Source organism: Indicator indicator, chromosome 34 (genome assembly GCF_027791375.1).
Source record: "Indicator indicator isolate 239-I01 chromosome 34, UM_Iind_1.1, whole genome shotgun sequence".
NCBI lineage: Eukaryota > Metazoa > Chordata > Aves > Piciformes > Indicatoridae > Indicator > Indicator indicator.
The window spans coordinates 5,546,865-5,573,162 of NC_072043.1; the positions used below are offsets into that span (position 1 = coordinate 5,546,865).

General features: G+C 51.2%; 1 protein-coding gene across 3 annotated transcripts in view; it reads left to right on the top strand.

The window, feature by feature from the left end:
• The window catches only part of LOC128978005 (protein CEPU-1), a 459,628-nt gene that overhangs the window by 427,866 nt on the left and 5,464 nt on the right, over positions 1 to 26,298 (top strand). For all 3 annotated transcript variants that reach the window (XM_054395733.1, XM_054395732.1, XM_054395734.1), the window contains 3 exons: positions 21,336 to 21,470; positions 22,245 to 22,365; positions 23,733 to 23,884. In XM_054395733.1, the coding sequence (XP_054251708.1) occupies positions 21,336 to 21,470; positions 22,245 to 22,365; positions 23,733 to 23,884 (408 nt within the window). The remainder of the gene's footprint in view (positions 1 to 21,335; positions 21,471 to 22,244; positions 22,366 to 23,732; positions 23,885 to 26,298) is intronic.

The window sequence follows — 26,298 nt, forward strand, 5'->3', positions numbered from 1 at the left end:
TGGAATATTACCCATTTATTATCTCCCAGCAACCCTGGAAGATGAACACTGGGCTTCAGAGACCAATTGTTTTACAACAGACAGGATCTTGGTGTGCATTGTTTAATGAGGTAAACTACATTATAGCTGGCATTAATTTGGCTGTGGTGCACTCCTCTAAATCATTGTTAACCTGTAAATCTGCCACTGGTTTTGATGCACACTTCAGCAGAGCACACATGGGCACAGCAACTGGGGCACCAGTGGCCCAGTTCCTTTTTTGCATGGCATGGGCTGCAAAGAAATAGGTTGTGGTGCTGGTGGAGAAGCAGGAGTTGGAGGTGGGCATGGTTGTGTGTTCAGTTTGGGGTTTCTTGATACAAGAAAGATATTGAGGGGCTGGAGCAGGTCCAGAGAGGAGCAACAATGCTGGTGAAAGGACTGGAGAACAGGGCTGGTGAGGAGCAGCTGAGGGAACTGGGGGTGTTTAGTGTGGGAAAGAGGAGGCTGAGGGGAGACCTCGTTGCTCTCTACAGCTCCCTGAAATGAGGTTGCAGTGAGGTGGGGGTTGGGCTCTTTTGCCTAGTATCAGGTGATAGAATGAAAGAAAACAACTTGAAATTGTGCCAGGGGAGGTTTAGGTTGGGTACTAGGAACAATTTCTTTGCTGCAAGAGTGGTCAGGCATTGGAACTGGCTGCCCAGGGAGGAGGTGGGGTCCCCATCCCTGGAGGTGTTCCAGAAGTGTGTGGCCATGGCACTTTGGGATGTGGTTTTGTGGCTGTGGTGGTGTTAGGTTGATGCTGGGCTCAGTCCTCATAGAGGTCTTTTCCAACTGAAACAATTCTGCAGTTCTGTGAAGGAAAAGTCCAGGAGCTGCTTGCAAGGTGTCATGACCGGCAATGGGATCCTGCCATGGGCAGGGTCAATTTTGGCCCTTTCAGTGCCAGCAGCTTTCCCACTGGATCCCAGGAGAATGGGATCTGGTCTAGCAGGAGCCAGGAGCTGGTGGCACTGCATCATGGGCTGCAGGGCTTGCCTTCCTCAAGGAGAGACTTAAACACAGTCAGTGTGCCATGTTCCTGCCTGGCAGTGGGTAGCTCCCTTCAGCACTTCCCTTCCACTGCTCTTTGCAAGCAATGGGAGCTGCTGTATTTGTACTTGTGAGTATCTGTTTAGATAAAAGTAACACTTTTGATTCCCTGCATAGTGGAAATGAACTCTCTGAGCTGATTTGCTTGCATACTTGGCATAGCTGCCTTTCAAATATGCATCTTGGTACAGAAATAACAAGACCCCTACCAGCTACAAATGAGGCAATGTCTTTCCCTTAAGAAAAGGAGGCAAAAACACCCCTCAGCTCCAACACAATCCTTAAACATAGCTTTGCCATGTCACACTTTCCCTCCTTGCCAGCAGCACAGCATGCTCAGCTCAGGGAAGCAGGTGGAGCAGTGGTGCTGCCCAGTGCTGCCATACTGGGGGCAAAAGTGGGAGGCTCTGCCCACACCTCCAATTTTTGTCCTTTGGTTTATCCCATCAGTTGCCAACAACTTTTCCCACAGAGGCAAGACCACTGTGGTGGTGAAAGAAGTCTGTGTTGCCACTGTGCCCAGCATGAGTTTAGCTGGCACCCCATACAAATTAATAAACATATTGAGCTTAATAAGCATATTGAGATGATCCTTGGGGTCCCTTCCAACCTGGCATTCTGTGATTTCTATTTCTTGCTCCTGATCTAACTCATTGCCATGGCAATCTCATAAACCTTGTGTGCATGAGGTGGCAACAGGACATGGTTAGGGCAGCAGGGAAGTTTTTGTTCACTCCTGTAACATCCTCAGTGCCCTCAAGCATGTTCTGGCTTTGGGTACTTTTGCCCACACCATCATCTTTCCCCCATCCCATCATCCTTTTCCCATCCCATCATCCTTTTCAAATCCCTCATCCTTTCTCCATCCTGGCATCTCTTCCCTGTCCCTGGCATCCTTTCCCATCCCCACACCCCTTCTCCATCTCATCATCTTTTGTCCATCCCTAGCATCTGGTCTCCCTTCCCATCATCTTCTCTCTGTCCCTGCTGTCCTCTCAGGTCCTTTCCCTGTCCCCAGGAGCCTTTCTCCAGCACCAGCATCCTTTCTCCAGCACCAGCATCCTTTCTCCAGCACCAGCATCCTTTCTCCAGCACCAGCATCCTTTCCCATCCCATCATTCTTTCTCCCTCCTGGCATCCTTTCTCCATCCCTGACATCTTTTTCATCCCAGCATCCTTTTGCCATCCCTGGCACCTCTTCTCTATCCCCAGTGGTTTTTCTCCCTCCTTGACATCCTCACTCTGTTCCTGGCACCCTCTCTCCATCTCCACCATCCTTTCTTCATACCCAGTGCTCTTTCCCCATCCCACCACCCTTTCTCCATCTTTGACATTTCAGTTTCATCCCAGCATCCTTTTGCCATCCCTGGCACCTCTTCTCCATCCCCAATGTCTTTTCTCCCTCATCCACACCCTCTCTCTGTCCCTGGCATCCTTTCCCCATCCCTGGCATCCTTTCTCCGTCCGCACGAGCACCTTGGTTAACCTCAGGAAGAAGAGGACTTGTTAGTTATTTGTTTGGTGTGATGAGCCAAGGCAGACAAACCCCAACACGCTGCTGGTGTCAGCTTGTGGGATTTTTCCATCTCTCCCTCTTCCCCTGGTAAACATGTGGCTTTGTGTCGGGGCCCACTCCCTGCCTGGGACTCGCCTTTCATTCGGCCAGAGCGAGGGATGGGAGCGTCTGAGATGCGAGAGATCTCCACACAAATTAAAACCTTTTATCAGCCCCTAATAGCTGTGCAAACTAATTATATTTGGGGCAAACTTTGCCAGCGACTCCCCTGAGGTATTATTATAAAAATCTGAGCTGTGGCAAGGCGTCCCCATTCTGTCAACACCAGGGCGCCTCAGCTATAGAAAACTCCGCTCCGGCTGCTCTTAGCTCCCGTGATGTGCTTTGCATAAGCTGCTGCAGTTGTTTCTTTTTGGGGAGGGGTGGAGGAGAGAGCCCAGCTGGGCTGCCTCACATGTGGCCCAGGTCTGCCAAGCCAAGGGCAGAGCTGAATGGAGAAGAATAACCACTTTGCTCTGGTGAGACCTCACCTGGAGTACTGTGGGCAGGTCTGGAGCCCTCAATATAGGAAGGACATGGAGCTGATGGGGAAAGGGTTCAGAGGAGGGTCATGAAAATGCTCAGGGGGTTGGAGCAGCTCTGCTATGAGGACAGGCTGAGGAGCTGGGGGTGTTCAGCCTGGAGAAGAGAAGGCTCCAGGGAGACCTAATAGCAGCCTGCCAGTACCTGAAGAGGGCCTACAGGAAGGGTGGAGAGAAACTTTTTGCAAGGGCCTGCAGTGACAGGGAATTACTGGAAAGTGTCCAACAGAGGCTGTGAGGATGACAAAAAGACTGGAATGTTGTGTGATGAGGAAGGACTGAGAGACCTGGGGCTGTTTAGTCTGGAGAAGAGAAGACTGAGAGATCTTTTTAATCTTTATAAATATCTGAAGGATGGATATCAAGGCAAAGGGTCCAGGCTCTTTTCAGTGATGTCCTGAGATAGGACAAGGGGCTATGGGCACAAACTAGAACACAGGAGGTTTCATTTGAACTTAAGGAGAAACTTCTTTGTTGTGATACTGCTGGAACCCTGGAGCAGGCTGCCCAGAGAGGTCGTGGAGTCTCCTACTCTGGAAACTTTCAAGACCCACCTGGATGCATTCCTGTGTGACCTACCCTGGGTGGTCCTGCTTTGGCAGGGGGGTTGGACTCAGTGATCTCCCAAACCCTACCTTATTCTATGATTCTACAGTTTTATGATTGTATGAACATCAGCTCTGCTCTCCAGGCTCGCACAGGATGGGGGCACAAAGTCCAAAGACATCCCCTGCCTTCACCTACCTGCATCATCCATCAGTTCTTTGTGCCAAACTCCTGTCCTTGTGATGTTTACCTGGTGGGACAGAGATTTTGTGCCCCACCACCAGCACTCCTTTTGCTCTCCTTGCTCTCTTCCCAGGCGCGGACTGCCGGCTAATGGGACGGAGCTAGCGCGAGCGCTCTCCATTAATGGAGCAGAATATAAACAGAATAAAGCCTTCATTTCCTGGGCTGTGATTTCATTATTAATATACTTTACAGTTCACAGGTTGTTCATTTGCTTCCATGTTTTCTCAGCTGGTGCAATCTGCGGCGCAGAGTGAGAAGAGTCATAAAATTTCCATTTCCAGTCGAATGTGCGTCCAATTCGCCGTGAAATGTTTCTCTCCCTCGTGAATATTAAGTGCCCGAGGAGTCTGTAGCCATGGGATTAGGCAGGGCAGGTTGCCAGCCCCGGGGGCATGGGAGAGATGAGAATGCAGAGAATGAAAGGTGACAAGGCAGGGTGTTGGGACTGAGGGAAGGACCACGTGGTTGGAGAGAGGAAGAGGGAAAGAGGCAGGAGGGAAAGCAGCCATGCAGAATGGGCTGCAGAGAAAGAGGGGAAAAGTTGGAGAGTGGCTGGAAGGAGGGATGTGGGGGGCAAATGATGGTCTGACAAAGATCTCTGCTCCATCTCCTTGTTTTCCTGTTCTGTGACCTTGGTACTTGGCAGGGAAGACGTTGCATCATAGAATCACTTTGGTTAGAACCTTTAATATCATCAATATCTCAGAGATCTCCACCTTTAAGATCACCCAGTCCAACCATTAACCCTGCCAGGTCACCACTAAACCATGTCCCTCAGCACTGTATTTCCATGGCTTTTAAGTCTCTTCAGGGATGGGGACTTCACCACTGCCCTGGGCAGCCTGTTGCAGGATTTGACAATCCTTGTGCAGAAGGAATTTTTTCTCATGTCCCAAACCTAAACATTAACTTGAGGCCATTTCCTCTTTTCCTATTTCTTATTCCTTGGGAGAAGAGATCAACCCCCACATGGCTCCAGCCTCCTTTCAGGGGAGTAAGGAGGCCAAGAAGGTCTCCCCTCAGCCTGCTCTTCTTCAGGCTGAACAACCCCAGTTCCCTTAGCTGCTCCTTACAAGACTTGTGCTCTGTAACCTTCACCAGCTTCATCACCAGAACACACCAGTGTCTGCTCTGGGTTGTAAACCAGTTGTTGGTGTTTGTGCTTGGCTCTCACTGGGCACTTTGGGGCTGTGTCCATCCCTTAGCCTCAGCATGGGTAGAAAGAAAATTTTCTTGTATCTCACGAGGCTGAGAAATGCTGCTGCACTCCTGTGGTCAAGGAGCTGCCCCATGCCAAGCTAAAGTGGAGCAGTGAACAGCCCTGGAGCTGCAGGTAGCAGGAGGAAAGGGGTTTGTGACATAGATTGAAGGGGAAAGAAATCATACTTGGCTGGAGCTTACATGGCCAGCAGGAAAAGCAGGGAGATCTGTTGTGTGTTTAGTGCATTCTATAATGGCCTTTGATTGAGTGGTTGCCCTGGGGCAGGGCAGCAGGAGTTTGGGTACTGGGGCAGGCAGCTTGTGCCAGGGTTGGTGGTACCAAGGAGGGGTGCCTGCAGATTCAGTAGGCACATCTGGCAACACATCTGGCACATTGCTGCAGCTGGAGGTTGTGAGGCATGCACACGCTGATTCCCCTTCCCCTGCCCACCACCCCAGCCTTCTGATAGCATGTGGGACAAAAAGCCAAATCTCTCTGATGTGCCCAGGCTGTGGGGATAACTCAGGTACTGACCAGAGCAGGTGGCATCGCTTCCTTGCAACTCTTTGCTGAGATGACTTCTGCCACAGCATCCCTCACTACAGGGGAAAAAAAAAAATGCCTCTTCCTCTCCCATCTTCTCTTGGTTGAGTCAAGATAATAATAGTCTTTTTCTGATCCCCTGAACTTTCCCATCTGCTTGGTAAAACAATGGCAATTCTTTTTCCTCCTGGTCTCTCTCTCTCTGCCTTCCTCTCTTTTATTTCTCTACTCCTACAGTATAATTTAAAGCCAGAGTGGTGCCGTAGCCCATGGGTTTGTGCCTTCCTGTGGTATGCTGCAGTTATTTAAAATGGCTTTTCCCTGGCACAGCAATGCCTCTTGCTGCCCTCCCAGTACCCACAGTGGGACTGATACCTTCACAGGAGGCCTGAAGAGGGTTCAGTGGGCTCAAGCAGGGGGGCTGAGCCTGATATTCCTGTTCCCATTCCCTCCCAGTGCCTGGGTAGGCATCGCTCATCCCAGCTCATCCTGCAGTTCCTCCCTGGGACAGCAATATCCTCCCCAGCCATCCCTGCCCCCCCTTGTCCATACCAAGCCCATCCATCTCACCACCCCTTTATTTCCCCTGCTTCTCTCAATACACCACAATATTGTGAATGATCCTCTAGAAATGGAGACATCAGTGCCATAAAACACAAGGGACAGAGCAAGGCCACTGGGCTGGAAAATAGCGTGTCTGGAAAAATAAAGCCAGGCTAAAGATGATGGAGAGGCAACAGCCAGCTCCACCCTGCCATGATTCAGATGGCTCAGAGGGTGAAGAGGGGTCAGGAGGTCCTGGAGAAGGACAATATCCCCTCTTTGCAGAAAGCCACATCAGCAGCAGTGTCCAGGCTTGCCATGAGCTGTCTGCAGAGATACTCAGGGTGAAGGGAAAGTTTCTCAGCTCCCTGTGACTTCTTGCCAGCTCTGGGGCTGGATTTAGCCAGCACTTGATGCTTGTTTTTTCACTCTAATGCCATTATGCCTCCTGCTTCCCATCCTGGGGATATTTTCTTAATGCGGCTGAAATGCAGCTTAAGGGAGGTTACAGCCATTTAACGCTTTGGATTGCAAGTGCTTCTTAAGAGCTTGTCCTGCAGGGAAAGCCCTTGGGTTTCAATTTGCAGCCAGAGGGACCTTACACGGTCCTGGCCACCAGCAGCTGCTTGTCAGACAAATCCAGGGGAAAGGAGGACACCTGGAGTTTGGCAGGGGATGGTGATGCTCGTGCTTGAGGAGCAATGACAGTTGATGTGTGGTTGGGAAGGGAATAGAAGCAGAGATGGGAGATGTTCCAGACCTTCAAGATCTCCCAGCCCTATGACATAGAATTTTTCATAGAATTGTAGAATGATATTGTTTGGAAAAGACCTCAATATTCATTGAGTCCAATCATCAACCTAAGAGCACCATGGCCATCAAGCTATGTCCCAAAGTGCCATGGCCACACGTTTATGAACACCTCCAGGGATGGGGACTCCACCACCTCCCTGGGCAGCCTGCTCCAATTCCTGACCTCTCCTTCAGGAAAGAAGTTGTTCCTAATACCCAACCTAACCCTCACACCCTGGAACAATTTCAGGCCATTTCCTCTCCTTCTATCCACCTGATACTAAGGAGAAGAGACCAATCCCCACCCCACTTTCAGGCAGTTGTAGAGAGCAATGAGGTCTTCCTTCAGCCTCCTCCTCTCCAGACTAAACAATTCCAGCTGCTCATAAGACTTGTGCTGCAGACCCTTCCCCAGCTTTGTTGCCCTTCTCTGGACACACTCCAGCCCCTCAGGGTCCTTCTTGGAGTGAGTGGCCCAAAAATGAACTGAATATTCAAGGAGTGGCCTCACCAGTGCCCAGTACAGGGGCACAATCACTTCCCTAATCCTGCTGCCCACACTAGCCCTGATCCAAGCCAGGATGCTGGTGGCCTTCTCGGCCACCTGTGCACACTGCTGGCTCATGTTCAGCTGCTGTCAACTATCACCCCCAAACCCTTTTCCACAGGGCAGTTTCCAGCCACTCTGCCCCAAGCCTGAAGCATTCACGGGGTGGCTGTGACCAAAGTGCAGGAACCAGCACTTGGATTTGTTAAACCTCATACAACTGACCTTGACACATCAACACAGCCTGGCCAGATCCCTCTTGCAGAGCCTTCCTACCCTCCAGCAGATCAGCACTGCCACCCAGTTTAGTGTCATCTGCAAGCCTCACTGAGGGTGGTTTCTTTTCAGGTGCTTTGCATGACTCCTGCAAGCAGCAGGCAGGCAGGAGCACCTCATTTCTTGGCGTTTTCTTCCTTGCCAAGCCTTGTGCACCACAGCTCCTCCTGGAGACGGCAAAGAAGCTGCCAGAAATGGGCTGGGCTCCAGGAAAGCCGAGTGGCACTGGGATTTAATCGAGGAGCAGGATGAGTCTGTTTGTCTGAGCCTTTTTTTTTTCCTCTCTCCTCCGGCAGCATCTGTCACTCTCCAACGTCTTGGTATCATCGCAGCAAATTATTTAAACACTACCCACTGTACCCCATCTGTCAGGCAGCCCCTCCACACCTTGCCACCTCTCCAAAGGAACTTCACCAGCGAAGGCTGAGAGCCAAACAACAGGACAAATTAAATCAAAAGCGCAGCTCCAGCACCCAGGGGGAAAATGCACATCAGCTATGACTTATTGCACAGCACAGGCTTACAGGAGAGAAGCAGAGGCTTTTGTCACTGCGAGGGGCCATGAAAAATGAATTAGGGCTGCTGCTGGGAGAGGGCAAGCAGGAGAATCTTTCATTCTGGCGACGCTGTCCTCTCTCACCTTGCAAGCGAAAAATCCTGGGGAGGAAGGAAGAGTAAAGGAAGGAAGGGAAGAGGAGGTCTTGTTGGGAGGCTTGTAGGAGTTTGGCTCTAGGTTGTGGGAGAGAATCACAGAATCACAGAATTAACCAGGTTGGAAAAGAACTTCAAGATCATAGAATCGTAGAATCAAGCAGGTTGGAAGAGACCTCCAAGCTCATCCAGTCCAACCTATCACCCAGCCCTATCCAATCAACCAGACCGTGGCACTAAGTGCCTCATCCAGGCTTCTCTTGAACATCTCTAGGGATGGTGACTCCACCACCTCCCTGGGCAGCACATTCCTATGCACAATCACTCTCTCTGTGAAGAACTTCCTCCTAATATCTAGTCCAACCTATTGCCCAAACCAGAGACCACAGAGGGAAGAGTGGATTGGATGTCCCAAGAGGAAATGGCCTGAAGTTGTGACAAGGGAGGTTAAGGTTGGAGATTTGGAAGAATTTCTTTGCTGCAAGAGTGGTCAGATGTTGGAACAGGCTCCCTAGGGAGGTGGTGGAGTCCCCATCCCTGGTGGTGTTCAAGAAACCTGTGGCCATGGCACTTGGAGACCTGGCTTAATGTCCATGGTGGTGTTGGGTTGATGGTTGGACTGAATGATCTCAGAGGCTTTTTCCAACCAAAACAATTCTATGCTTCTATGACAACACCATCAGTGCTCAAGCAGGAGCATGGAGCTGCTGGGAAATGCTGTGTAATCAGCAACTGTCTGGAGAGGATTGGGCTCCATAGGGGCCTTGATATTTAGGTTTCATGAGCCTTTTGCCTGCCTTCCTGCAAGGAGGGCAGTGGCTCGGTGCCAGTTGCAGCCTCTGCCCAACCTTTACTCTAAGGGCATCCATCCCTCTCAGTGTCACCGTGAGAACCACCACCTCACCTTGTGAGCAAGTGGACCCCGAGGGGCTGTCCAGCTCCATGCTTGTAATAATGTGTAGGTACCATTAAGAAAAGCAGCCCTCTACACCCAGATCTGGCACTGCTTAGGCACTTGCTGAACTGTGACCGTTGCTAATTTGCTCTACTGGGATGGCATCTGTCATCTGGACCTTTTCCTGGGGCAAAAGGTCCTTATCAGCACCTCAGGAGGCTGGGAGAGGCTGCAGACAGTTGAATTTGTTGAGCTCTGAGGTGCCTGAGAGCAAGCCCTGCTCTCCTGCATGCCAAAACAAAAGGGCTCATTCTTTATTCGACTCATTTGCTCCTGAGTTAGAGCCTCATTCAAGGGTCCCCGAGTTGTTTTGTTTTGTTTCTTTAAATATTAATTTCCATAATCCTTTTATTTCCCAAGGAACTACTTCTTGCAAACAAAAGGTTTAATGCCTCTCTTTTATTCCTGGAAACAAATAAGTTGTCTGAGGCGTGCAAGCATCCCGGCAGCAGTGAGCCATGCATGCACAGCAGCCACCAAAAAGCCTTTAAGGATGACTTGTGGTGCTCAGGGAATGGAGGAGAAGCATCCTGATGGATGAAACAGCATCCCTCTACTCTGCTCTCTAGGCACCTCACCTAGATCACTGCATCCAGTTGTGGTGCCCCCAGCAAAGAAGAGCACTGAGTTGTTGGAGTGGGTCCAGAAGAGACCACAAAGATGATCAGAGGGCTGGAGAACCTCTGCTATGAGGAGAGGCTGAGAGAACTGGGGCTATTCAGCCTGGAGAAGAGAAGGCTCCAGGGAGAGCATTCCAGTGGCCTTCCAGTACCTGAAGGGGGCTACAAGAAAGCTGGGGAAGGTCTTTTGACAAGGGTGGGAGTGGTAGGATGAGGGGCAATGGCTTAGAGCTGGAAGAGGGGAGATTGAGACTGGAGATTAGAAAGAAATTCTTGGCAGTGAGGGTAGAACAGACACTGGAACAGCTTGCCTGGGAAGGTCATGGATTTCCCCTCCCTGGAGGTGTTCAAAGCCAGGCTGTACAGGGCTTTGATCAACCTGGGCTGGTGGGAGGTGTCCCTGCCCATGACAAGGGGCTTGGAACTGGATGACCTTTAAGGTCCCTCCCAACCCAACCCATTCTATGAATCTCCCAGGAGATGCTGACCCAGAGAAGAGCAGCAGTGAGTCCTCCCAGCACTGGGAAGCCCCTGTGCAGCCCGGGATGCCGAGGCGTGGGATGGGGGAGCCTCTGCCATGCCTTTTTGAGACGGAAGATTTGTGAGCCAAAGGCTGGGAAGCACAATAGAAGATAGACTGCTTGTATCCCATTGTCTGGAGAATAGATGGGCTGCAGGCTCCTGGAGAATAGGAGCTGCCACTCAAGTGGCTTTAATAGAACAGGCGGCAGATAGATTTCAATAAAAGAAATGAGTATAAATATTGTTAGCCAGGGAGAGGGGAAACGTGGTAAAGATCTCGTTTGACGAGGCACTGTGGGAAACTTTCAAGGACTTTTAAGCTAAAAACTCCTCACAATGGTGCTGTAATGGGTGGCAAGATAGGCTTGGCCATCTTACACAGCACTGGTGAGGCAAGCAAGGTGTCCCCGTACAGCTTTCCATAGAAGGTCCAAGCCTGGATGCAGGGCGTGGTGGTAAGCTGGCCATGCCAGGGAAGCCTACTCGTGTTTCAGCTCCTTGTGCCTTGATTTGGATGTCTGTGGAGTGGATGGATGGTGGGCATGGAGTGCATGGGTGGATGGATGGATGGATGGATGGATGGATGGAGTGGATGGATGGATGTTGTGGATGAGTGGATGAAGTGGATGGATGGATGGAGTGGATGGATGGATGGAGTGGATGGATGGAGGGAGTGGATGGATGGATGGAGTGGATGGATGGAGGGATGGATGGATGGATGGAGTGGATGGATGGATGTTGTGGATGAGTGGATGAAGTGGATGGGTGGATGGATGGAGCGGATGGGTGGAGCAGATGGATGGATGGATGGATGGATGGATGGATGGATGGATGGATGGATGGCCAGCCCCTCCCTGGAAGTGTTCAGGAGCAGGTTGAACAGGGCCTTGAGCAGCCTGGGCTGGTGGGAGGTGTCTCTTCTCATGGCAAGGGGCGTTGGAACTAAATGGTCTTTAAGGTCCCCTCCAAGCCAACCCATCTGGATATATTCCTGTGCAACCTGTGCTAGATTCTATGGTCCTGCTCTGGCAGTGGGGTTGGACTTGATGACCTTTGAAGGTCCCTTCCAACCCCTAATGTCCTATGATCCTATGATCTTACAATTCTGTGGATGGATGGATGGAGGCTATGGGCTGTGAACATAGGCTGAGCAACCAGGTGATGTGGTGGCATCTGGAGGTCTCTGCAAGTTGCATGTCCCAGTGGCTAGTGAGGTGTGTTGCATGCACTCATTTCATAGTTAAACATTGGAGTTGTTGTAGGAGATGTGAGCCTGAGGTGTGGTCTTAGAGCTGAGTGTGAGGGTAATCAGGAAATGCAGGCACAGAAGTGGGTCCTGTCTCAGATCTAGCTCTGACAAGTGCAAGAATTTCAAGAAAATGTCTTCTCTGGCAGGCATTTGGCAGAGGTTAGGCAATGGGCTGCAGAGCCCCTTGGTGATTGCATTTGGAGAATGCTCATTCAAATCTCTCTGTCCTGTCCCCATGGTCATGGGTAGCCTTCAGAAGTAGTCATCTCTGCTCAGGTCAGCCCTAAGTCATGCCTATCAGGGTCTTCTATCACATCTCAAGGTGAAACATGAGGTACCATCAGCTCCCCATTTTGCCCAAAGTAATTGCAGAGGGAAGAAAGGCCATAGTGCTGTATGGCCATGCATGAGGGGAGGTTCTCACAGCCCAGGGGAGGAGGGAACGTTGATACCAGCACAGGAGAAGGACTTTATGGTGAGCATGGATCCTTCACACTTGCCTTGGGTGCACTGGGAGCTCTTGGTGCTGCAGTCAGCACCAGCCATCCTTTTTCCTCACAGCACACACCAAAAAGCACAATGGGAACAAAACTGGATGTGAAAGTTCTGCCCAATCCAGTTAAATAAAGAATATGAACAAGGAAAACGTGGCGTTTCTCTTCTCCTTGGTGACATGGCCACAACTGGTAATAGTCACCAGCCCTGAGGTGTCAGGATGAGGAGGGACCCTGGGCTGCAGCAACAGAGGAAGCTCCTGTGAAGCACAAAAGCCTGGCAGCGAGAACATCATCCCCTGGGGCTTTGCACAACATCAGGCCACAGAAACATGCTGATTAACATGGAAAACCATGTAAGAGGGGAGATTCCTTCCCTTGTCATCAGGAAACTTCAAAAAGAGAGAGACTTGGCCTCATGTAAGCACAACACAGCCTTTGATATGCTGCGTGCCTGCTCCTGGGGTTGCCCTCCTTCTGCTGCAGGCTTGTGGAAAATAAAGAGGAGAAGCTTTATGCCCTGGAGCTGCTGTACTGCTCATGTAGGACAGAATACCAGGCTGGAAGGGACCCCAAAGAACATCTGGTCCAAATGTCTAGGTAACAGTAGAGTTGCAATGAGCTGGCCCAGCACCCTGACAAGCTGAGTATTAAAACTGTCCAATGGAGGAGAATCCACTGCTGCCCTTGGGAGATGATCCCAATGTCTGACTGTTCTCATGGAGAAAAATTGTCTTCTGGTGTCCAGCTGGAATCTCCCAAGCTTGTCTCTATCACCCCTTCTCCTTTCCCTGGAACTCTTTGTAAAAAGAGAGTCTCCGTTGTCCTGGTAGCCACAATCCCTTGAGGTGTTCAAGAAACCTGTGGCCATGGCACTCTGGCACATGGTTTAATGGCCACAGTGGTGTTGGGTTGATGGTTGGGCTCGATGATCTTAGAGGTCTCTTCCAACCTTAACGATTCTATGGTTCTGTGGCTCAGTGGCCATGGTACTGTTGTGTCACTGGTTGGACTTGATGATCTTAGAGGTCTTTTCCAACATTTATGACTCCATGATTCCTTCCCTCACCTCCTTCTTTGATTCCTTCCCTCACCTCCCCTCTCCACACTCCTGGAGCTGAGCTGCTGGTGTGATGCTACTAAATCACCCTCCCTGTGCTTTTCCACCCAACATCACAGTCAAGCAGAGGTGAAGCAGGTCTCAGGCACCAACAATTCCCTCTTATTACCTTTGTGGGTTTTATTTATTTACTATAAACTATTATGGGCTGGCCATCACTGCTGCAAACAGAGTGACAGTGGAAATAGATGGCTCCTGGTCTGCGCCCGTCACTGGGAGCCGGGAGCTTGCATGGTGTTAATTTTTATTGCCAGAAGTAGCTATAAATTGATAGCTGAGAATGGCTGCAGGGACTGTAATTAACTAGTTACTATTTCACCTCCAAAAGGAGCCAATGTTTCACGCTCTTACTTTTACTTATCTGGAATCAGCTGCTGTCAACATCCGCTGAAGCCAGTATAAAGATTTATAGACCTTGGAGGTAAATATTGACTAATGGGCAGCTTGGCTTAATGTTCACCTTGAAGGACAATAAATTGTGCTATTGATTGAAGCCAGATGTCAATATCTGCATTGTTGTAAACATTTTAATAAAATTATCTCCATAAACTATTCTCCTGCTCCGGCCGATCCCAGCTGCTTGGGTTGGAGCCTGGGAAGTGCAGCAGCATGGTGCAGGGTGGCACAGCAGTACTGCACCTGGAGACCAAACCCACTGCAGGATGACTGCTGAGGCTGCACCTTGGAGCTTTAGAGGTGGAAATAATCACGGAATCATAGAATTGCCTTGTTTGGAAAAGACCTCTAAGGTCATCCAGTCCAAAGCCACCGTGGCCATTAAACCATGTTCCAAAGTGCCATGGCCACAACTTCCCTGAACATCTCCAGGGATGGTGACTCCACCACCTCCCAGGGCAGCCTGTTCCAATGCCTGACCACTCCTTCCATAAATAAAATTTTCCTAATATCCAAACTAAACTTCCCCTGGCAGAAGTTCAGGAGATTTCCTCTTGTTCTATCACCTGCTATGGCAGCCTAGATGGCTTGGCTGCCTTGATCCAAGCTGCAGGGGAGTTGGTATGGGCCCATATGTGCCCTGGTTGGCATGATGTGATGGCATGGAGCAGGGGCAGGGACTACATCTGATGAAGATTGTGGTCCCCAGGAATTACCACAGTGCACAGAAACAGGTATGGCATCTATGCCACTTACTTCTCTCATGGGCAGGACACTGTGGCAGGACCATTGGCTTGCTCCCAGCTCAGCAAAGCTTTCTGAAGAGCATCAGAAGCAGCATTCAGCTAGGAAAAGCCATAAGGGATCTCAAAGACTGGAACAGGTTCCCCAGGGAGGTGGTTGAATCCCTGTCCCTGGAGGTGTTTAGAAGAGGCAGAGATGTGGGGCTGAGGGACACAGCTTAGCACCAGGTAAAGTTGGACTCGATGATCTTAAAGGTCTTCTCCAACCAAAAGGGCTCTGTGACTCTATAAGCAGTGCACCTAGAGCAATGCAACAGCAAGCAGGGGGCCAGCAGCACGTAATTAATTTGGGAACATGTGTTGGCTTTCTGGTGAGTTATTATCTTGTCAGAGGCTCGATGGAAGCAAAAGGAGGAGGAGGCAGAAGGGAGACGTGTCAGGCTGGGAAAACAAGTTGAAGCAAGGGATGGAGAAAGGCAAGGAGGGAGGATTATGGATGCAAGAAGCATCTGCCTGCACCTCATTGTATCTGTGCTGTTAAGGACCTTGCTCCTTTGTGCTTCTCCTTCCCTGAGGTTTCTTAGGGAGGTCTGGCTGGCAGAGTGAGTTCTAAACAGTGTGTGGTGGTCTTTGTGCAGGCTTGCACTCGATTAGGAGTGCAAGGAGGCTCTGGTTTTCCATCTCCCTATCACCACATCTCCTCCAGGGTTAGTTCATCATCCTCAGCTGATGAGAAGGATTTTTGCTTTTGCCTAGTCCGTGGCTGTTCCATTTCTGGCCTGTATGATATTATTAGTATTAATAACAATAATGATGGGTGCTGGCTGTGCTGGTTTTCAGGCTCCTGAGGAGATGAGAGAGCTCTCCCATTAATTCCTGCAATATTTCAGCTCCTAATTGTGCCCAAGCAGAGACAGCCTTGAAAAGCTCCCACCATCAATTCAGGTGGAGCAGTACCAGTAACTATGGGAGAGCTCCTGAAAATATGGAGCCTGAGCCAGCCCTACCCTGAGCATCCCTGAGTTCCTGGTGCTTTTGGAGGCAGGGACCATGGCAGTTGGGTGTTCATCACATTGCTCTAGTTCCACTCATGGGCAAGTGGTGGGAGGATTGTGGTGCAATCTAAAGGGCCAGAGAAGGGAAACAAAGCTGATGAAGGGTTTGGAGGACCGGTCTGGGAAGGAGCAGCTGAGGGAACTGAGATTGTTTAGTTGGGAGAAAAGGAGGCTGAGGGGAGACCTCATTGCTCTCTACAAGTCCCTGAAAGGAGGCTGAGACGAGGTGGGGGCTGGTCTCCCTTGTAACAAGTGATAGGACAAGTGGAAACCAACTCCAGTGGCACCAGAGGACGTTTAGTGCAAGAGTGGTCAGGCATTGGAAGAGGCTGCCCAGGGGGGTGGTGGAGTCACCATCCCTGGAGGTATTAAATAAATGTGTGGTCATGGCACTTTGGGACATGGTGTAATGGCCATGGTGGTCTTAGATAGGACTCAGTCATCTTGGAGGCCTTTTCCAACCAAGACAATTTTATGATTCTCAGTGTAAGACTGACTGGAGAAATAATTCCCATCCAAGATGTGTACTGCAGCTTGCCTTGGCCTGAGGAACTTAATTTCACCCAAAGCAGCATCTGTGTCCCTGTTCATGTGGATAAATGTCCCTCCCAGCCCCAGGGGGGACCCTGGCAACCACAGGGACATGGGCACCCTGTTAAGGTCTGCACTTACAGACTGCGTTTGCTTAACCCTAGCCCTGCTCCCTGGGTCCCTTCTATTTGTTTTTCCATTCCTGGCAGTGTCACTAATGAATGAGATTTGTCCAGCTATCAACAGGACTGCCCATTATAAATTGGCCAAACCACAGAGGCCAAGGAGCTGAGCAGTGCCTCAATTATTCCTGCTCTGTGCCTTCGCCCCTCGGCCGGCAGCAGGCACCAAAGCAATCTGGCAGCACAGGCAGCAGCCTGTGGCTTTATGGGTCTGGTTTTACAGGTTTCTGTGCCTCTCTGCTCAGCACTGGTGTGGCCTCACCTCGAATACTGAGTTCAATTTAGGGCCCCTCACTACCAAAAGGACATTGAGGGGCTGGGGTGTGTCCAGAGAAAGGCAGCGAAGCTGTTGAAGGGTCTGGAGAGCAGGGCTGGTGGGAAGCACCTGAGGGAACTGGGGGTGTTTAGTCTGGAGAAGACAATGCTGAGGGGAGCCCTCATTGCTCTCTACAACTGCCTGAAAGGAGGTTGCAGTGAGGTGGGGGTTGGGCTCTTCTCCCTAGGATCAAGTGATAAAAGGAGAGGAAATGGCCTGAAATTGTGCCAGGGGAGGTTTAGGTTGGATATGAGGAAAAATGTCTTTGCTGCAAGAGTGGTCAGGCATTGGAACAGGCTGCCCAGGGAGGTGGTGGAGTCCCCATCCCTGGAGGTGTTCAAGGAAGGTGTGGATATGGCAGTCCAGGACATGATGATGTTGGGTTGATGGTTGGACTCTTAGAGATCTTTTCTAACTGAAACAATTCCATGGTTCTAAGCACTGTGTGTACACCTTTTCTGAACCCCTCCAGGGACAGTGACTCCACCACCCACCTGGCCAGCATATTCCAATACCCGACCACTCTTCCAGGAAAGAAATTGCTCCTAATATCCAACCTAGACCTCCCCTGCTGCATCTCGAAGGCTATTTCCTCTGGTCCGATTACACCAGACCCTGAAACCCTGAACCCTTCGCCGCGCACGTAGCTGAGACTCCAGCTCTACGCCGGCACAGAGGAAGCCTTCATCTCTCAATTTCCTGAGCTTTGGCAGGCAGCAAGCTGACCCTCACAGTTACTTTAATGAAGTCTTTTTGCTGGCTAACCAAAGGCACTGGAGCTGCTTTGCTCCCAGATCAAACCGGGGCTTGGCGCGCGGCGGCTCGGCGGCGGCGAGAGCTAATTCTTGCTGCGTGCGAGCCGGCACCGGCACGCTCGGGGAAGGCTCTTTGCTTAGGCAGGAAGCAAACTTTTATCTGAGCCTTTGCACAAAGCAGAGTCAGCTTTGCTCACCGAGCATCTGAAGGCCACCGGCTGTGGCGGTATTTTATCAGCAGGCAGCGCTGTGCTACAGAGAAGCCAATTCTAGGTCAGCCATAAAAGGGATTTTTTTTCTCTCCCCCCCCCCCCCTTCCCACCTCCTTGCTTTTTCTTTTTCTTTTTTTTTTTTTTTTTTTTCCACTGCACACAGTGCTGCAGGCCTTCTGGAAGTAATGCTGCAATTTGTGTGTCTCCAAAGGATATTGATCTGGGGGTAACTCCTTCATATCATACCCTTCAGTTGTGTTAAGTACCGATGAGCTCAGCGGTTTTGAGCAGGAGCCGCTCAGGTGGGAATGTTAGAGGGGGCTGAGAGCACAGGAGGACAGCAGCAATTTATTGGTTGCACAGCAAAACTCACTTCACCCCTTCCTGAAGCTCCTGGGGTGGCACAGGGCTGCCTTCCCAGTTAGGTCAGCCTGCAATTGTGGGCTGCATGGGTTCCTTGGTTTGGCTGCCAAGAGAGCAGTGAGTGAGCAAAGTCCTGGGGCTGCTGTGGTGCAGGGGACAGCCAAGGAATGACTTCATTGTGGCTGAGTGTGTTTGCTGTAGTTTGAGCTGACAACAGCAGAAGACAGGCTGGGAGAGCTAGGGTTGTTCAGCCTGGAGAAGAGAAGTCTCTAGGGACACCTTAGAGCAGCCTTTCAATATCTGAAAGTGACCTACAGGAAGGCTGGGGAGAGACTGTTTCCAAGGGCCTCTGGGGAGAGGACAAGGGGCAATGGCTTGAAACTGGAGCAGGGAAGGTTTAGGTTGGGCATTAGGAGGAACTTCTGCACAGTTGGGGTGGTGAAATACTGGAACAGGTCACCCAGAGAGGTGGTGGAGGACCTGTGGCTGGAGACATTCAAGGTCAGACTTGATGGGATCACTGAGAAACCTGATCTAGCTGGAGATGTCCCTGCTGACTGCAGGAGAGTTGAGCAAGATGAGCTTTGAGGGTCCCTTCCAACCTGCTGCATTCTATCATTCTGTGATTCTGTGAACCTGGGATGGCACCTGCAGGTGTCCAGGTTGCAGGAGCTGGTGTAGGGACATTGCAGACATCACATCAATGCTGGCTCAGTGTTCAAACCCTCATGTCCACGTGCTCCCCAGAGGGCTACCTTGGCAGGTGCTGGCCTATGAGCACACTGACTGTTTCTGTAGGGTGGGCAGAGATGCTAGCAAAGCACCAGTCAGAGGGCTGCAGACGGCTGCAGGGGCCACAGCCTCCTGTGCCTATGTTTTGCCTGCATTTGTTGGGAGCAAGGTGTTTATGGTTGGCTGGTCAAGCACAACGAGCTACAGCCCAGCAGGTCACGCTAGCACAGAGCTAGATGGGGAGTGAGGACAAGTGTGGGATCACCCAGCTTGGCCAGCAGAGCTCATTAGGTCCCCTGGGGACTGGGGACCTGCGCTTGGCCTCTGTGCCATTGGCACTCACTGCCCGAAACAGCTGTCCAGAGCTAATTTATTTCCTAATGCTGCAGCGATGTTAATTTATAAATTACACTGGTAATTCCAGCTATTATTAATTTCAGCTGGTGTAGGGCAAGCCTAATTAAAATATGACACCAATTGCCACACATATGTACCCAGGACTAGCGTTTAAAATTTATAGGAATATTAAGTGTGACACCAGGCTCGGAGATGCTTCGTGATGCAGCTCTGGCATCCGGTGGGGAGATCTCAGCTAAAAGAAGGGAGAAGCTGTCCACATTTAGGGGTCACTAGAGAATCAGAGAATCATGGAATGGGTTGTGTTGGAAGGGACTTTAAAGGTCATCCAGGTCCAACCCCCCTGCCATGGGTAGGGACACCTCCCACCAGCTCAAGGTCTCATTCAGCCTGGTCCTGAACACCTCCAGGGAGGGGACATCCACAACCTCCCTGGGCAACCTGTTCCAGTGTCTTCCCACCCTCTCTGGAAAGAATTTCCTCTTCATTTCCAGTCTCAGTCTGTCCTTTTCCAGCTCAAAGCCATTGTCCCTGTTCCTATCACTCCCAGCCCTTGTCAAAAGTCCCTCCCCAGCTCTCCTGTAGCCCCTTCCAGGTCCTGGAAGGCTGCTAAAAGTTCTCCCCAGAGCCTTCTCTTCCCCAGGCTGATCAGCCCCAACTCTCTCAACCTGTTCCTATAGGGGAGGTTCTCCACCCCCCTGATCTTCTTTGTGGTCTCCTCTGGACCTTCTCCAACAGTTCAATGCCCCTCTTGTGCTGGGAGCACTAGAAGTGGACACATCAGAGACCCACTCGTGATGTTCACCCAGAAGCAAGAGGTGTTTCTCCAGGAGGTTTTGCAGACACATCCTCATTGCTAAGTTTCTGTATTTAACTCCATGTTTGTTTTAACTCTGTGATCTCCTTCAACCCAGAGACTATCACATCCCAACACCTGCGCTTTCCCAGCTGAGCACTGTGGGTTTCCAGGAGCACTTCAAAGCAAAACAGGCTCTGGGAAGGAAGGGGCTGTAAGATGCCAGACAAAAGCAAAAGCTGCTGAATGCATCTGCCTGGCTTTGAGGGAAACTGGGAGCTGTGGTGCAGCCCGGGCAGGGGGGAGGGCGGTGAGTGTGGACCCCCAAGGAGAGCACAGAAATGAGCCTGGAGCGGCACAGGAAAAATGATGCAGCAGAAAGGAGATGTTGATGTCACAACTAATGGGAATAAACTGGCTGGGAATTAACTGAAGCCAAACAATTAGGGAAGGGTGTCTGTGCAGGAGTGGGGGGTGTCTGTGCAGGGGTAGGGGGTGTCTGTGCAGGGGTGGGGGGTGTCTGTGCAGGGGTGAGGGGTGTCTGTGCAGGGGTAGGGGTGTCTGTGCAGGGGTGAGGGTGTCTGTGCAGGGGTGAGGGGTGTCTGTGCAGGGGTGGGGGAGTGTCTGTGCAGGAGTAGAGGGTGTCTGTGCAGGGGTAGGGGGTGTCTGTGCAGGGGTAGGGGGTGTCTGTGCAGGAGTAGAGGGTGTCTGTGCACAGGTAGGGGGTGTCTGTGCAGGGGTGGGGGGTGTCTGTGCAGGGGTGAGGGGTGTCTGTGCAGGGGTGAGGGGGTGTCTGTGCAGGAGTAGAGGGTGTCTGTGCAGGGGTGAGGGGTGTCTGTGCAGGGGTGGGGGAGTGTCTGTGCAGGGGTGGGGGGTGTCTGTGCAGGGGTGAGGGGTGTCTGTGCAGGAGTAGAGGGTGTCTGTGCAGTGGTGAGGGGTGTCTGTGCAGGGGTGGGGGAGTGTCTGTGCAGGGGTGAGGGGTGTCTGTGCAGGGGTGAGGGGTGTCTGTGCAGGGGTAGGGGGTGCCCATGCAGGGGTGAGGGGTGTCTGTGCAGGGGTAGGGGGTGTCTGTGCAGGGATGGGCAAACCCAGCATTGCCACCCAGTAGGAGGGTGGGGTGGAATGAGTTGATGCCAAGGAAAGATGGTTTCAGGTTGTTCTAGAAGGGTGCAGGTTTAATAAGGACTACTTTGCCCACTCTCTGCGTGCTGGGGCCACTATCTCCAGCAAGTGCTGCTCTTGCAGGACCAGGACCACCACTGAGGCCCAGTGCTTGCAGACACATCTCTGGCAAGGGTTTGCTTGGCACAGTGGGGCTGGGACTTGCAGGGTGGGTGTCCTAGGGTGATGTAAGACAGTCACCAACAGGCACAGGTTTTCCATGCCTCTTCATCACTCAAGGTCCTCTGTATCTGTCCCTGCAGCTGTGGGCTTCATCAGTGAGGATGAGTACCTGGAGATCACAGGCATCACGCGGGAGCAGTCGGGCGAGTACGAGTGCAGTGCGTCCAACGACGTGGCAGCTCCTGTCGTCCAGAGAGTCAAAGTCACTGTCAACTGTGAGTAGCCTGCAGGCTGGCAGGGACCAGGGACAGAGGGACAGGCTCACCATTCTGCCCCACAAGATTTTGGGGCTGAGCAGTGGGGTGAACTCAACTCTCAGACCCCAGAGCTGAGACAGGTGATGGAGTTTTTTTTCATCAGGTGGTGTTTTGCCTTTTTTTTTCCCCCCCTTTTTTTTTTTTCTCCTGAGCTCCATTTTTTCCCCTTTTTTTTTTTCTGAGCTCCATTTTTTTCTCCCTTTTTTTTCTGAGCTCCATTTTTTTCCCACCACCTCCTCCTCAGCTGTCTCCATCAACCTGGGTTTTCCGCCCATGGTGAGATGCTGTGCTGATAACCTCCGGGGAGAGGAGAGAAGTGAGCAGTAAATAGGATTTTTTTTTTTCTGTTGAGTAGAGGAAAAAAAAAAAATGAGAGAGAGAAAGAAAGAGATTAAAAAAAAGAAAGCAGAGCCATTTGTTCTCAGACAGAGGTGAAGACCCTCCTAAGCCCCTCTTCAGACACCAATTCAGCTGTATGGGGTTGGCACAGGGGCACTCATGGTGCCCAACATCTGGGAAGTTCCATTCTCTGGAGAAATCCTCACTGGTGGTGGTGTGGAGCTCCTCTGTGAGCCCAAAATCTCCTTGGACAATGGTGCCAGAGGAGCAGGAGCTAGGGATGGATTTTTGGCTCCTTTATAAGAGCAGAGAAAGAAAAGGGATCTTGAGGAGCAGGGGAGGGGGGTAGGATACCCCAAGGTGTTGACCCCAGGTTTTCCATCCTCCCCACAGACCCTCCGTACATCTCGGATGCCAAGAGCACCGGGGTGCCAGTGGGGCAGAAGGGAATCCTACTGTGTGAAGCTTCTGCTGTCCCCTCTGCTGACTTCCAGTGGTACAAAGATGACAAGAGGTAAGAGTCTGGGGGCAGAGGCGGGCACAGTGGCTGGATGGGCATGCCCTGATCCCTGTGAGCTGCACCTGGTGACAGCAGCTTCATCAACAGGGCTGCTGCAGCCGGTTGCATAGATGAGGGCATTTGGTGGTGGGGGGGAGAAATTCGTGCAGGAGGCTCTGTCAGATGGGGTTTGGTCTTCATTTGGGTAGGCAGAGCAGGCAGGATGTGCCTCTGTCTGTGGCTCTGGTTTGTGGTGTCATGGTAAATCCCTGCCTGGGTGAAGCATAAAGGCCGAGAGCGATATTGGCAGCACAGATCCAAGCACTTAGGAGAGGATGAAACCTCTGTCATCTCTTTAAACACTCTGGCCAGAAGGCAGCGTCAGCTCCTTGCTCTTGGGAAGGCAAATGAAATGTGTTGTTGGGTTTGCTGTGCTGCAGACAAGGCTTGCCTAGTGCTGGGCTGAAAGGCAACTTTTTAGGTCAACCCACAGCTCCTGAGTCCCACTCCAGCAGCAGCACAGGGATGTGGCTGGGAAGCAAGGAGGGGAGCAACACAGCCAAGGGTAGGGTCCCAGGGTTGGGGTCTCTGATCCCCCAAAAGTTTTTTTTTTTAACCCCTCTTTGCATTGCTTCCCCTCTTTAACCCAAAGGGGCTGTAGGGTAGCAAATCACAGGAGAAGCCACTACTGAGGAGGGATGTTTGAGCCCCAAAAAGATGCTCCAGCAGCTGGAGGAGAGGCTGGGGCTGCCCTGCATCTGCTGTTTGGGAGGAAAGGAGCAGGCAGAGGGTACAAAGCAGCGGATGTTTGCGTGGCAGATGAAAGGCTTCACTCAGAAGTAGGTCAGATCACAAGGGCTTGTAGAGCAGCAATGGGAGCAGCCTCAGCCTGCCTGGATCAGCCATCAGACCCCAGCCCAGGCTGAGGTGGGGATCCAGGAGGAATCAGCACATGCAAAGCTGCAGGAGCAGAGCAGGAGCGAGCCATGGGAAGGAAGCTGGACTCTTCTGCTGAGTGGGAAGGAGTCTTTCCTAGACTCCTGGGTATGTGGGCATCCCTTCCTCTGCACCATGTGTGGGCATCCCTTCCTCTGCATGGCATTTGGCAAGCCCCAAAGCCACCTGCTTCAGCAGGGACATCTTTGAGGATGCTTCTAGACAGCATGTGGATGACATGGGTTGGCAGCTAGGGGCTTTGACCCAGCAGAGCAGTGTCCTTCTCCCATAGCTCTTTCCCTTCTCCCTCTTTGTCTGATCATTTCCCCAAGCCCAACATGCCCTCTCTCAGGCAGGACCAGGGGATAGCAGGTCACAGAAATTCACAAGCACTTCTCCATGTGGCACCATACCCACGACCCTCTCCCCTTCTGCTTTTCTCTCAGGCTGGCTGAAGGACAGAAAGGACTGAAAGTGGAGAACAAAGCCTTCTTCTCCAGACTGACTTTCTTCAACGTCTCTGAGCAGGACTATGGCAACTACACCTGCGTAGCCTCCAACCAGCTAGGAAACACCAACGCCAGCATGATCCTCTATGGTGAGTGGGGCTGAGGGAGCTGCCTGAACACTGAGGTTGATGATGTATGAGACACAGGATGGGTCTCATTTTGTCTTTTGGGGGACAAGTGCACTGGTTGGTGACCCTTTCTGCCCTGGCACATGAGTTGGAGGCCACAGAGAGCCCAGGGGAAGTGAAAAGCCTCCAAATGTAACTCCCAGCTCAGGGCCCACATCTGCCACTGGTGAGATGCGTTGGGCACTGTGCTTAGTGTCCACTGTTAATGCAAAGTTAGGACTTGGCTGTGGATTTCCATCCACTCACCCTGAAGAAGTCTCTGAAGATATTCTCCCATGCTCATCAGTGCTTAGGATTGTCACAGCGAACCTGGGGGACCATGCTGCAGGCTGCTGCTTGGTGCACTCTCTGACCATCCCAGAATAAACAGCCCCTATGGCTCCACCACCATCCAGGTCATGTTTTCTGCTCCTGCTAGCAGATATATTCTTAGTCATGTTGTCAGAGGGAAGAGGGGAGGTGTAGGGGGCAGGGATGGGGAGCTGCTTCATGCCCTAATCTGGGGACTTTCTCTACATGCTAGAGCTGGGATGAGAGGGATGCATCCCTGGGACATCATGGGCAGCTGTGAAGGGCTGTAATTGCTCAACACATTTGTCAACTATCTTCAGGGGGTAGCAGAGCCAGAGGACAAGGCCATGCTCCCCAGATTCCTTTCATTATCACCAGGAATTGAAGATGGGGATTTTTCCCTGCCAGTGATTCGGGGCAGGTGGTCCTCACTGGGAGGAGTGGAGTTTGATGACCTCTATCCTCTCTTGACATCACCTTGATGTTGTCTTCCTCCTTGTCGCCCACCCACCCCTTGGCTGTTTCACCCTGTGGCAATCACTGACTGTGGGTGACATTAGTACCAGCCTGTGGTAAGCAAAAGCATCAGTTTCCTTTAGCCTGAAGCCATCCTGGTGTTACAAACTCTTTCCTAGTGCATACCAAAGGATAGAATTAAACCCATAGAGAGCCTGCAGGAGATCCTCTCTTCCATAGGAGAGACAGGGCTGGAGTGCAGCAGGGTCCTGGGGGGCCCAAGTGAGAGGGCTTGGCTGGTTTTTAGGTGTGTGGTGGTTGCAAGATGTGGAAAGAAGGAATAATCATGGATTAGGAGGAAGGATGTCTCTGGAAATCTGCTCTCCCTTTGCTGCTTCCCTCCCATCTCATGTCATCTGTTGTCTACTTGGGAGGGAAGCTTTTATAATTCAGCATGAGTGAGCATGGTGACCATCTCAGCAAAGGCTCAGCAGGGACTTCAGTGGTGTTTGTCACTTTTACCAAGCAGTAGATCATGTCACTCCCCCCTCTAAAGATGTGCACTTTCCACTTTCTTTTTCTTATTTTTTTTTTCCCCTTCTGGATAGTTTTCTTCTTCCTGTAAGGAGGACAATGTATGAGCAACAGGTGCCATTGTCCTGGGAATCTGCCCTGCTAGTGTCTTTGCAAAGTCATCAATAAAGTACTGCTGTGTCATTTTCTCCCTGGCTTTGGGAGTAAGTGAGCCTGGACAATTCCAACTGGATTTGTGCTGCCTTGTCTTTTCCCCACCTCTTACTACTGTCTGGAGGGGGAGAATGAGCCTTCCTTGGTGGGATGGCTCAGGTCTAGGAGGCCAGGAACTTGGTGATGCAGAGCACACAGGGATAGTGAGCAGCCCTAAAGTATGTGTTGAGTTGTTTAGTGTGCTGTCACAGTTTGTTTAGTGTGGTGTTACAGTTTGTTTAGGATGCTGTTGCAGTTTGTTTAGTGTATTAATTTGTTTAGGATGTTGTTGCAGTTTGTTTACTCTATTATTGCACTTTGTTTAGGATGTGGTTGCAGTTTGTTTAGTCTGTTATTGCACTTTGTTTAGGATGTGGTTGCAGTTTGTTTAGGATACTGTTGCAGTTTAGTTTGCTGTTGCAGTTTGTTTAGCGTGTTGTTGCAGTACAGTTGTGCAAGGTGTGTTAAGACCCCTGCAGAGTAACATCTTTTTCTTCCTATCCCAGAATCACAGAATGCATCTGGTTGGAAGGGACCCTCAAAGGTCATCTTGTCCAACCCCCCTGCAGTGAGGAGCTGGATGTGCTTTAGGGCAGCCCCAGACCAGGGAAGTGGTTTGCCTAGGGAGAGCAGAGGATCCCAGACTCTACACCATCCCATTTTGGATATCAGGTTCCATTCCTGTATCTCCAGGTAGAACTAACCTTGGGTGTTAATGAGCCTCATAACCATTCATTCCCCCCCCAAGATGTCCATCTCTAAGTGATGAACATTAGCATCTTTACCTGCTCGTTAAGCTATCATTAGTGTTGCCTAGGAACTATCTTAGCTCTCTTCTCCACCAGCCCTCCTGGTAATCAATGTCCCAGATAACCTCATTTTTAGGGAGAGGGACACCTCTG